General features: G+C 42.2%; 2 protein-coding genes across 2 annotated transcripts in view; both read right to left on the bottom strand.

Annotated features, from left to right (window-relative positions):
• LOC124413715 (modular serine protease-like) overlaps positions 1-13,343 on the bottom strand; it is a 35,797-nt gene that overhangs the window by 12,553 nt on the left and 9,901 nt on the right. The gene's annotated exons all lie outside the window — the stretch shown is intronic.
• Positions 3,737-9,372, bottom strand: LOC124413666. Its single transcript, XM_046894388.1, has 13 exons — positions 9,287-9,372; positions 8,919-9,211; positions 8,258-8,479; positions 7,103-7,407; positions 6,685-7,018; positions 6,378-6,615; positions 5,841-6,193; positions 5,247-5,468; positions 4,833-5,134; positions 4,422-4,755; positions 4,117-4,339; positions 4,028-4,062; positions 3,737-3,885 (listed from the first exon to the last, which is right to left on the bottom strand). The coding sequence occupies exons 1-13, from the start codon at positions 9,370-9,372 to the stop codon at positions 3,737-3,739; spliced, it is 3,096 nt and encodes a 1,031-aa protein (XP_046750344.1).

The following is a 13,343-nucleotide window of genomic DNA, read 5'->3' as shown; positions in this document are numbered from 1 at the left end:
TCCGTCGGGCAAATACCACGATGCGAGTATGGTTCTTTGCAATCCAATCTTCGTATGTTTTACAGGCTCCTTGACTGATGCTGGAGACAAACGGGTCCTTCAAAGCTATACATCTTCAAATTAGCCTGGCTGTTTTGCAAGTACGCGTGTTTTTACGAATTTCATACACACGCACACACGCAAGTGCAGAAGATAACTGTTGTTATCTTCTCCCCTAACCCCCGTATTTCTATTTCTTATGATTGATACTTCTGAGAAGATGTTGAGTCGAGGAGAAATCGCGTCTACATCCGCGCATTGCCTGGGTATTTCCTCTCGCTCGCGTAAGGCAGCGCAGAGAGTAAACATGATATTTTTGTACCGAGTTCAAGAGGAGAAGGTTATCGATTCGTCGCGTGTGTTTTTTCGCGACTCGTCAACTGATTCACCGATTTGGATGAATTTTATGCATTTTACCTGAAAGTGCTTGCTACGCTGCACTGGTGACATTTGAAATGGAATTTTCGAAATGACGTTGGTCCGTTACCAGCCAGTTTTGGAAAATCAAAATTTCCATCTCAGCTTAAATTGTCGTCGTTTATCGCCGTTTGCGATCTGAATTGAACGATTTGCATGATTTGTACTCGCAGGTAATAATCCACCGAGCCAAACTTCGTTGTAGAAAAAAGAAAATACAATGCGGAGAATAAAAGAGAAATAAAAAAAAAAACGAAATTAAAAACTAATCAGTACAAATATTCAAAATAAAATATGACTGACATAACGAAACTTACCGAAGATACCTTTGCTCTCAAAAGAACAAAATAATTTTCCTATTCCTTACTTATGAATTGATGAATTCAATCAACTTTTCGGAGTCAGCGTGAAATTTTGATTGTAACAAATGATTGAAACTATAATTACATTGAATAATTATTATCGAGAAGGAAAACCATTTTATATTCTAATGTCGTCTATCACGTGTGAGCGTATGAAATGTAATCAGTATGAAATTTTTACGATTTGGATTGGGATCGATTTATCAAATCGTGAGGAGAAACAATTGTTTCATTCATATCAGATCGATGAAGTGAGTAATTTCTTCGAAGTCGGTCGTATATTTATTTTTATTTTTTTATTTGATTAGAAATCACCGTATCAACAGCGGCCGTATCAAATTTCTTCAAATTCCCTGATAACCTTTGACCACTATGGATTGCAATAAGCGCCAATACTTTTAATGTGTTATAATATTTAGAAACTGAGAAAGAATAGCTTCGTATTTTTCCCACATTCACACATTGAAGGATATTCTCATCCAACTATAAGATTGGAACAAGCCTAGCGTGTTTTGACTTCAAGACGACACTCGAATCTGTTACACGTTCGAGCAATGAACATTATTGCTGGACTTTCGCGAATCTCTAATGTAATTATTCAATTTACAGTTGAACACGGTTGTTCTCGTACATCGTTATTACTAACGCTCGTCGTGAGATATTTGGTTCAAAGTCTACAGTGGATTGAACGTATATCTCCTTTAGCGGCAGTGGTTACATTTAAAAGAAAAAATTCAACGCCCTTTGGAAGGATAATCATCTGTATTATTTTTGCAATCGGCTAAATGATACGTACACCCGTATCTTCATCGCTACACTTGTAACTACTACGTCATCACTTACCACAAATGAAAGTTAGAGTCACGGTACATTTGACGGCGTATTTTTCCGTCATTATATCCTCACGAACAATTATCGGTTGTAATTATCAATGACTGCAGTGCATCGAACCTTAGGAAATTCAACAAGAACTACGTACTGGCTCTTCGTGCCTGTCACTCAGCTAACCAGCCAACCTACAATTCGGTCAGCGCGAACTGGAGAGTTCGAGATAAATAAGTATGATCGGACTCTACGTTCGAGAGGGAAAAAACCGTCCAAGGTCTGATATCAATAACGATAAGAAGAAAAAAAACACACTTCACAATAGCATCAATCGCAAATGTGGAAAAAATATGCCACTTTCGTCTAGGTTATCAGGTCAGAAAAGTTAAATTTGTGGTTGAGTCGGGAATAATAGTACATTATGCACCGAGGGAATAAAGTCGATGATCATTCCTGGGGGTGCGTTTAGTGCCCGTGTGAATTTCCTCATTTTCGACACCTTAGATAAATTGTTCGATAAAAACGCAAGCAAATTGAATTTTTTTTCCAATCAATGAAATTAATCCCATAAATGCGGGAAAAGAGACATTTCCCTCGTAAATGAGGAAAGAAAGTAAATTTGCGGTGAAGAAGTATAAGAGAAAATCACATCGCCTATTTCATGGTATGAGGACGTATGTATGTGCCAAAAAGGCGAATTTCGTGGTACGAGGGCGTATAACTTTTTTTTTTCGCGGCATTTGCTACAAGAGCAATCAAAACGCATATCTACGAGTATCTCTTCTCCCTGATAGTCACTTCGCTCTTCCCTACGAAATCGTTCTACGAAAAATAAAAATGTGTCGGATTGTTTCTGTTCGAATTGTGTATAGATTGGGGCTATTAAGCCTTTTTCTCGTTCAAAATATGATGACTTTAATATTTGGAGATATATGCAACGTCGAAATCGACTAGGACCTCCTAATAATCTTTTTTTTTTTCATTGTTATAAAGTAATCAGTCTAATTTTTTTTTGTAAATCGAGGAAAGCAACATATAATATCATTTAATAATTCGCTGCGGATATAACAATGGATTCTCAAAAAATAACATCTACCCCTTTTTTCACCCCCTTGAGTGTCAAATTTCTAAAAACGCTATTAGTACTTTTAAGGTATGGAGATAAGAACCCGTTGGAACCAAATACAATATACGTTACAATAATAACGTTTAACCCCTTTCCACCCCCTTTTGAGCCGAATCTAAAAAAACGCGAGAAGTACCTACTTATGAGGTATTCATATTATGAACTGTTCGAAGCAACAACCGAATCGATGTGTCATCGGGTTGTGGAGATATCTTCGAATCCTTAAAAATCATGTTTAACCACTTTTCACCCCCTTAGGGTTCGAATTACTAAAAATCGCTTCTTAGTGGGTGCTTAGGTTCCGAGGTGAATATGCATCCTAAATTTCAATCTGTTTCTTTAAAGTGTTACATGCAAATTTAAATTCTTAGGTATCAATAACAACACTGTCGCACGACAATCAGTCTTGTGACGCGCCAAGCATAATTGTTACCAACGATTCTTGATTCGTATTCACTATCGTCGTCGTTTATAGGGGGCGGGATGAGCATGAAGGATAATACTGATATCGTTGCAAACTGTAAACCACCTTCGATATCCACGGCACGTGAGAGGAAACCTTGGTGTAAAGGGAGTAAGCGTTGCTGTCGCAGGTTTTTTCTCCGTTAGATATGTTCACCCCTAAATTTGCGCTTAAAATTCCCATAACGTGCCACCTTCCGTCGCCGTCAAATACCAGGCCGCCACCGCTGTCTCCTTGGCAAACGGCCATCCCTGGAATTTACAATTCTAATCAAATTTCTTACGCGTGTGAGCTTTATTCTTGATTTAAAATCGAAGTGCAATTTTGTCCTACCGTTCGAGCCGGCCCGGCGCGTCTTCGGGTCCCCCTGGGCCGGTTCGGCCATGTTCGGCCTCGCTTCGCGTGTTTGGGACTTGTTGTGACGTGCACGCGGTAGTACAGCGTCACAGTAGATATCAGCTAAGTATAGGCATTCACAATTACCTGCCACACAGTATATCATTTTCAGTTTTTAACAGAGGTCGAAACTGAAATTGAACTCCATCGCCACGTTGGTGCTACTTTTGCAGACCTGTAGTTTGAAGGATCGATTACAAGTTCATCGAAATTTTTATTGAACCCAATTGTTATGTTATAGACCGGATTCCAGTCGACTATTATTTATTCACGGAAAACCAAAATTCGCTACAATAATTTAAAGCTCGTACAATGACGAAAATCTTAACACAATTTACCTGAGATAAACGTTTTATTTCTTGAACATTCGACTTCTCGATTTTGTACAAGTTACTCTACTTGCGGTTGCACGACAGGTTTGAAGTATCGTCGTGCTGTTCTCAAATGTGATCAGCTTGTGTGATCATTTTTAGCCGTTCGTTCCGCACAACGGGTAATACTGGTATCGTTCCAAATTGAAAAGCACCTGAAGAACCCACGAAATATGAGCGGAAACCTCGGTGTAAAGGGAGTGAGCTGTGCAGTTGCGCGTTCCCGATTCGTCCAAGGTGCGAGCCCCTAAATTAGCACTTAAAATTCCCATGACGTACCACTTTCCATCATTCTCAAAAACCAAACCACCGCCGCTGTCTCCTTCGCCGACGCCCATCCCTAAAATTCGTATAACAAATCAAATTCCAACCTCTTTCGAGCTAATTTCAAAGAATCTAAACCGAGTTGCAATTTTTAGTACCGTTCTCGCTTTTGCCGCAGAACTTGTCGTTTGTTAGAAGCCCCGCATTATCGCCGATACTGTCGGCCATTTTGCACTCCTTGATGGGTACGTAGAAGATGTTCGTTGTCAAAAGAGTTGCGCTCGTCACGCCAGTTCTCGTTTTACCAAATCCAGCGATCCTTCCGACTGAGCGAGACTTCAATATACGGTCGGTGTAACCCTGGATATCCATGCAGGCTGGAATTAGGATTCCGGACAGCGCGAACGCCTCGCGCAATTCGATTACCGCTATATCGGAGTTGTAATTACCCTCCCGGCCATGATACTCGCAAGGAAGGTAGATGCTTTTCACCTGAGCAGAAAATACCGCAGAATCAATATAAAATGTGTCTGCAATCGAGAAGACTCGTTAATATACAAACGACTAACCGCAGCTTTCCGAATGAGATGTTCATTGTTAAGCGGACTGTCGTAATCGCGGAAATTGTTGCCTGTGAGAACGTAAAATTTTTCAGGTTTCTCGATCACTTGATAATATTCATCGTAAACGCAATGGGCGGCGGTCAACAAAATGTTCCCCTTGATGATCGTTGCGCCGCACTGGAACTCCTTGGTAGCCTGAGACGGTGTTTCCTGCCTGTAGAGAGTCGCGTGCCATGGAAACTGTACGATGTCAGCTGCAACTCCATGCACCACAGTCGGGGTTAACTTCGTATTCAATGCTCCGCATACTGGAACCAAGTTCAATAATTAAGGATTACGTGATTACAACGATCCTGAAACGATTGTTTCAATCCCTGTTAAAAATGAGTTCGTTCTCAGTTAGACATTGTTGCCGCCTACCTGGGACGCAGGTGATCGGGTTGGGCTCCCATTCTCCATTCATGTTACATGTCACAGTTTTCCTGCCAGCCTTCCCGAGACTCGAATCCTCTATGAAAGCAGAGCGGCACGCTAGTGTGGCCGTGGTATATGCCAGCGCTGAAGAATTACACGGTGTCCGATGGTTCGACCGGTAGCAAGTCACAAACATCGAATCATCGTCCAACGGGGGACACATGATCTCTGTAAAACGAATTGATCAATTCCACGTTAAAAAGATATATTTGATGACCTACGCCTTCACCGTGCCCTCAGTGTCTCATCGAGACCTATTTATTCCCGACTCAATCGCAACGTGAACTCTTGTGAGCTGAAAAGTGAGACGAAAGTGGCATGTTTTTCCGTCTCAACTTTCGCGGGAAAAAATTACACTTTTCTTCCGCATTTCGGGAAAAATGGAGATTTGTGGCACATATTAATAGAACATGTTACAAATTCATGTGCAACATCCTTGGCAAAATAAAGTTCTATATGTAACACAGAAATAAAAGTCTACCACTTCTTTGTTACGTAATTATACAATTATATTTTCTACACGTAAGGTGCATGACCAACCAATGCAGTTGGGAATCGCTGACCAGCGTCCCGGCAGTACGCAGTAAACGTCGGGATTCCCTTTCATTCGAAATCCAGGCCTGCAACTGTATGTCAGTGCAGTTCCAAGTTCCAGAGCTGCGCCCTCAGAAATACTGCAACCCTTGTCGTCCTCGCACGGATTCGAACGAAGCCTCCGTTCTCCATTGGCAGGCTGTAGTGGTGCGAAGCAGAATACGCGTCCCTGATTCGACTGGTTTTGCGGTTGTGACCAGGGCTCGGCCGAAATCGGACAAGTGCACGCGAACTGCGTTATGTTCGACGTTACTACCGATGATGGCACAAGCGGATCAGCGGACGCTGCTGGCGGCGAGCTGTTTTAGAAAAAATCGAACCCTCGTACAGTGATGTGTTATAACGTGAAGAAGAGAGATAGCAAATTGGCGAAATTTGTTGTGACGTATCTCATCTACAACTTCCAGAGCATAGTAATTGACGCAGCACTGTTAAACATACAATAATGAAGCCGGCCCATAAAAGCGTGACGAAAGAACTTACTTATGGGATTCGCACGGAGGGTGAGATTTGTTTCGTTCTAAATTGAACATCACGTCTTGAATCCAAGTCACGTAATTGGAGACTTTGGTGTAACGCGAGTAGGAATTTTTGTCGCACGTCCATTCTCCGCTGCTAGTGTCTACGCCGAAACCAATACTGACGATCCCTAGAACGTACCACAAGTGATTTTGCTCGAATACCAATCCACCCCCACTGTCACCTAAGCACACAGCCGATCCTAAAATCAACAGAGAATTAATAATCGTGTACGAATACATGTCTCAGTTCATCGACGATCCTAACATACCGTTTGTGGAACCGGCGCAAAACTCGTCGGTGCTGATGAAGAGCTCCTTATTGGCAGCGTTGATCGAACGCTTGCACTGGTTGTAGGATATGTAAGGCACGGTCAGAGTCTGCAGAACGTTACCGGTCTCCCCTGATGTTATCCTACCGAAACTGGTGACTCTTCCAAGGACACCAGGCTCGAGTAACAGGTCCAGGCTGTTAGAAAAGTCCAAACAAGCGGGCAGAAGAACATCAGAGAGCTCGAACGGCTGCTTAAGTTCCAGCAACGCGATGTCAGCTCTGTAGTTTCCCAAGAGTCCGTAATACTGACAATTTATGTGGATGTTTTTCACCTGGAAGAGAATGCGAATATGTCTTCTTAGCACTCTATTCAGGAAGAAACTGCGGAAGAATCGAATAACGTAGTACAAACTAACCGCAGCCTTCCGAACGATTTTGGGATCATGCAGAGGAGAATCATAACTTCTAGATGTACTTCCAGCCAGAAGAAAGAGCTTATCAGGGTTCTCCGTGTATCCGAGTGTCTCGTCGTAGACGCAATGAGCTGCCGTCATGACCAGATCGGGCCGAATAATTGTAGCACCGCACTGATACTGTTTCTCGGCTGTCGTTGACGTTTTGTCTTCTTTGTAGAGGCTCGCATGCCATGGTAAGCCGCCGACTGACGACGCGACTCCGTTAGATCTGAATGACCCGTTATGGGCTGGTAGAACACCGCAAGCTGAAAGCACGGTGAGTAGACGCAAATTGAAATGTGCGAAAAACCATCAAGTTTCACTGAGATGTTTCGGTTCGCGATTAGTTGGAGCGATTTCAAGATCGAGTAGAATAGCATAACAAGAGCGTGTGAACGATTGTTAATTCTACAATGCAGACATTTTGATCCTTATCAAAGCCCGTTTCCATTTTTTAAAATGATGTTCGTTCCTTCAAGCATTGGTCATAATTCTTGAATATAAAATCCTAGCAGATCAAAAAAATGCTGTGCTTCTCTAAAACTCACAAGAATCAGACATTTTCAACGCTAGATGAAGTACATATCGGAATATAAGTTATAGTATAAGTGTGACCCAGTGTTTTTGAATGAGACATGTTTTGACTTCACTTCTTTTTGAATAGCATTCTAAGGTACCGTGTTATGCCTTTGAAAAATCAATACGTTTATTCATTAGTACGAAATTATCTGTAACGATGTCATATTGTATGAGTTTCGCGGCAGACATATCTGAAATACAAAATTCAATATCGAAAGAAGCGGAGGAATTAGAATAATAAAAGCGCTGTGAAAATTCAAACTTTACAAGTAGCTGCTACCCTGATCGGTCTGTTGGATAATGTGGATCATAGTCACCAGCGAATGAAAGAAACCGCAATAGCACGAGAAATAATTCCAGGAGAATGAGTTAGTCGAGCAGTAATTAATGAGGAGTGTTTTGGTACGAAATAGCTGTTACTCCGCTAACCGATGTAGACGATCGCTTTATTGCTGGTAACATCGTCTGCAGGCTAATTACACCGTTCACATTACCACATTTTTGAGAAGCACCCTCATTACATCGTTATTGTTGTACCTGGTACGCATCTGAGGGGAATCGGTTCCCACTCTCCCTTGGAGTTGCACACGACGGCGTCTCTGCGACTCGCTGAGGAACTCGTCTCCTTCCTGTATCCCTGCCGACAAAATAGTTTGGCTTCAACACCCGAAGACACCGCAGAGTCGCAGCTCACCAACTGGCCGTGAAGAGAGCAATCCGCCCGCGTCGACCGGGAGTTCAAAGCGCTGCATTTTATCTCTGTAACAGCATTCGTTCAATTATCATCTGATCATTTTATCACTCATGCACATACCGGATTTATAAATAGTAACAACGCCGGCATGAAAATTCATTGGCTTATTTGAAAATTTCGGAATATTCTATGAGGAAGAATTGGGACTCCGTTCGCTCTTTGGTCCGCGTTCTCGGAGCCTACGTATCCGGCGAAGACTCGGGTTCGCGGACTGAAGAAACCTTCTCTGGCTTTACCACAACCATTTGTCTCTCCCATTTCACTGATTTTCTGTTTCCAAAAGCCACGGAATCACCTCGTAATAAAGGCACCTTGGTTTCAACTCGACGGTGAAACGCTGATGGAGGAAGTGCGCAGGAGCGATTCAACGGCCACTGCTATTGATACTTCTACGAAGACCTGTATTTTTCCGGTAAAATGACCTCAGACGGAATCTGGACTCACCAACACACTCGGGAATATCTGACCACAATCCTCTTCTATCGCAGAACACGTCAGTAGGTCCGCGTACTTCGTAGTTGGCATTGCAGGTGTATACCAGCTGGGTATTAGGATTGACCCTAAGATGTTGAGGAACGTCGCAATCCTTGTAGTGGTCATCGCAGAACTTTCGATGGAGCTTCCAGTGGCCGTTACTTGGCTGCGGTGGCACCAGACACAATGACTGGATTGTTGCTTCGGCTATTTTCAACGAAATGGCCGATTGAACCGGAGTTGCGTAGACGCTCACATCATCACTGGATAGAATAAAGGTATTTTGAATAATAAATAAAAATACATTTTCGAACGTAAATAGTTAATGTTGGTGATACGTCTGTCGATAGTTAAAGACCATCGGCCCTGAAGCCGTAAGCCACAATTGTTGCGGCCCTGCTACTGTCAGAGCAGCAATAATCATAGCAACATTACTTTTATGTAACGTACATGTTCTCTCTATGCGTACATGCAATTCCGACGTAAAATGAAAAAGGTTCGAATTTAAAACGACTCGTTTGATGGATCATGAGAAAGTTCCTCTACGGACTGGTTGAACATTTCCGTGATTCATAAGCAAGGTATCTTGGCAAGGAACCTCGTCCATGCCGCGTATCTCTGTCGCAAACTACGACCCTCCATCTTTATTGAGAAACTTGGGTTTTCAAGACAAGGTCCGGTAAAGAGACAGCTTTGAGGAGGTTTCAAATCTCTCTGCAAACATCAAGGCCTGTTAAGACATCGTTAAATTCTGCATTCGAGAAGTCTGACAGGACTCGTTTTGGGTCTATCAAACGTCCAACGGAATAAGTATGAATGTCAACGCGATGATCGCTTCCGCAGATGACCTCGTTGCAGGTGTCTGGAGAGTCGATAATGACAATTTTGAAACTCTTACGGCGAGGATCTTCTTCCATCGTTCAGCGATTCTCTCTTGGTGCGAACCCCGTCTCGGCAGTCGGACTGATTCTCTCTGCCAAAAACATTTCACCATTTATGTTGTACATAAGATGGAATCCGGAATATTCATGTCGAATCTTGATATCCACTCACCCGCAACTCTTGCCACTGACATTCTTTGGTTGCAGATATCCAACGACTTCTTGAGCGATGTCGGATGCGACGAAGGCTGGTCCCCGAGGGTTGCAGGATTAGAACAGAAAATTTTATCAATGCGAGGGAAGACCTCGATAACTTCTCAATTATCAGTCGTAAATTGTCCTATAAAAAAACCCTTCACTAATTTCTAGATTTTGGTAGCTTTGGAGAAAAATTTCAGCCTCCGGCGACGATAGTGTACGCGCAAGGAATTTCTGGCAGCGCTTGGCGGAATCTCCTTCGTAAAGTTTCTTGTGCGTACATTTTTATGGTGAGAGGTGATATCGTTTAAAGCCTGTATTATCGAAGTCTAAAATTGACGGAAGGATTTTTTCATACGATGTTTCTAATCAATCAACAATCACAGAACCATTTTTTGGCTAAAATTTCACCAAAGTCTCCCTAAATTTCGATGCGTTCTGGAATTTTGTAGCTGAAATTCCTTGTTAATCGAGTGTTGAAATTTTTTCGATTATAATCACGTAAACATCAGCTAAAGTTCAGGGTCTTTTCATAGCTGATCAGCGTGATGTCACCTACGCGATAACCGGTTATACAGGACTCGTATTCGAAGAACGTTTTTCGCGAGTACTGATAGTCGACGTAATCACGTTTACTGCGGATGTGAAAGATGAGCGTTAAACACATTGCTTTCGGTAGATGCGACGAAGCGAATCTGATTTTCTGAAATACACCAGTTTCATGGTTTATGAGTCTATTTTACGAACTCCCAGACGGCCGAGAGAAAAAAATTTTGTAATGAAGCTGTTCGATTTCAAGTTCAACGCGATTGTTCTCGATCCTCGTTGTTATCAGGTGTACCTATATCTCGTCAAAACTTGATCAAGTGAATCTTTTCCCTGCATAGTCACTTCCAAAAATTATTTCAATGTGTATTTTACGCATGTGCATCCAGCTGTATTCTACATAAGTCCATGCATCACTACACGACCAACTATGACGTCAATCACTCACCACAAACGATTAAAGTTGAAATCACGGCACGTCGGTCGGCGAATATTCCCGTCATTGTAGCCTCATTGGCGAATATCCGTTGTGATCAGCTGCGGTGTATGTGCAATTACCAGTTGAGCCAGAAAACCAGCGCTGAAATGTCAAAGCAAGAATAATAAATGCGTGCTGCCTCTAATTGGCCGTGTGTGCTGACCAGTCAAGCCGCAGAGTGATCAACGCAAACGGAGGAGTTCGAGAGAAGCCGATATGGTCAGAGATTATGTCCAAGGAAATAGAAAGTATTTTACATTACTCCTCGAATCTAATAAAGATAACCAGGAATCTAAGGAATGACCGCGCACCGCGCAGAAAACCTCATGAATCCGATGCTAGTGCCCTTCTAGTGAACTCGTTGACGTGACGTGATTCTATTCAATTCCCCATTAGTCATATTAAACATTGTCTGCGATCTACGTTCGCAATGACTAACAATAAGATAAGGACGGACATTTTTATTTAAGCCACGTTTTGAAAATTTCTCCATGGTATCCCCTCCTCGCACGATTTGACAAGGAAATTTCCCTACTTCTGACGTCACGAAGTATATACGAATTTACCGAGGTCCTTAACGAAGAAATATTCATGCGATCTTACGATCAATTAATGCACTTAACTCGATAGTCGAAGTGAATCAACGGATCGTGATATTCAATCAAGTTCGCGGAGACACGGCCTGTTGGCAGGTAGAACGTTCCGTCAACGTTGAGTTTGCCTTGGCGATGTTCCCGCAGGATTCGTATACAGTGATTAAATTTTATACTGGTTAAATTAATATAATAATCAGACCGACGTCAACAATTAGTAAGAACGAAAATACTATGCCGCGATTCTACGAGGTATTTAGGCGACTCGTTGCCCGGGCGTCCTCTCGTAGAGTGAAGAGGTTCTGGTCGAAATGGAATGTCTCGTATTCCGGCAGCCAGATTTTTGCTGGATTTAACTGTAAATATTCGCTGGACTTCTCGAGCTATCGACATCGCAGGACAACGTATTATTTGAATAACTCATAGGTGTTATTCACGCGCTGCACGTTATACCCACGTGTGAGGTGGATTTCCCGAGTTCGTTTCCCTTGACATAGATCGCAGTCCGACTGCTGATACATTGTTCAGAATCTGTACCACAGAGGGCTCAGGATGGGTTTGGCAAGACTCCAATTTCTTTTTTATCACACATTCAGACAGTTGAATCTTTCGCGAACGTTCTGACGCGAAGCCGACTGGAAAACTGGCTAAATTCAACTTAGAAAAGCGAAAAATGTTATGCCGCTGCCTTGGGGGAAAGCTTTTGGTAGAGTTAGAACAAATCATTCTGCAATCGCTTTCAAAGCAGGAGCTGACGATGAAAAATCATTAATGATCTACGAAGAGGGTAATATTTGAGTTTCGTTAGTTGTCAGTATGTCACACTGTGTCTAAACTTTAACCGCATTTTCTATGAAACATCATTCTTCAACAATTTCGTCGCGGTAAAATCAATAAACGGCCAAAGATATCGTCTTTGTTTCAGACAAAGTTGAAAATATTCTCTCACAACCGGATTAATACCTCCGAATGAAAGATAATTATTCATGAAAGCTCAGCAGCAATAAAACTAAATTTTTTAAAGTTGGTCGATCTCGGCTGCTATTATTAATCTCGGCACAGGAAATAGATAAGACGCCGATCTGCTCGCCCGTAATCAAAATAATCTTTCCAATCAAGAGGAATCAAGTAGTTTCCTGCAATGTTTGCTGAGCGTTGGCCGTCTCTGTTGCAGTTCTTTCAACTGATCGCGAAGACGACTCGCTTCTTTCTCGAAAGTAAATTAAGAGAATCCTGCACAAACTCACACGTACCTGTAATTCAAGAATTCGCCGTCGGGTTATACACAATTCGTATGACAGTGGCCCGGACCGTCCTCCATGTATGTTCCAATTCCATAGAGGCCGCAGAATAAAATCCACGAAGTTGCACCGTGTGTACCGACATTTGTACCGTGTTTCCCTGGAGTGACGAATAAAGAATTTTCATTCTTCAGTATTTCGTATTTACGCTATTGCAGTACAAGTCATTTTTGTGATGTTCCGGGCATCTTTTTCACCAGCATCAGTGTTGTCCCGCACGACGCTCCAGTGAATCGAGGGTACTTAATTGAAGACTGATTGATGAATCGATTCTTGGAAATCCTAACTATATATTTTCAAGTCGAATACATAAAATTTTGTGACAGCGTTACAGAAGTATTATTGTTCGTAGTGGTTTATAAATTTGAATCTTTAAAGCAGTGAGGTTCATATTGCTT

This window comes from Diprion similis, chromosome 12 (genome assembly GCF_021155765.1).
Source record: "Diprion similis isolate iyDipSimi1 chromosome 12, iyDipSimi1.1, whole genome shotgun sequence".
NCBI lineage: Eukaryota > Metazoa > Arthropoda > Insecta > Hymenoptera > Diprionidae > Diprion > Diprion similis.
The sequence above is the reverse complement of the archived record's forward strand: the minus strand, read 5'-3'. Positions and strand labels throughout refer to the sequence as shown.

Coding starts and splice junctions, on each gene's coding strand:
- LOC124413666 (XM_046894388.1), bottom strand. CDS start 9,372: ATGATTATTGCTGCTCTGACAGTAGCAGGGCCGCAACAATTGTGGCTT. Junction 9,212..9,286: donor GTCTTTAACTATCGACAGAC/GTATCACCAACA, acceptor TATTCTATCCAG/TGATGATGTGAGCGTCTACG. Junction 4,340..4,421: donor CTGCGGCAAAAGCGAGAACG/GTACTAAAAATT, acceptor TACGAATTTTAG/GGATGGGCGTCGGCGAAGGA.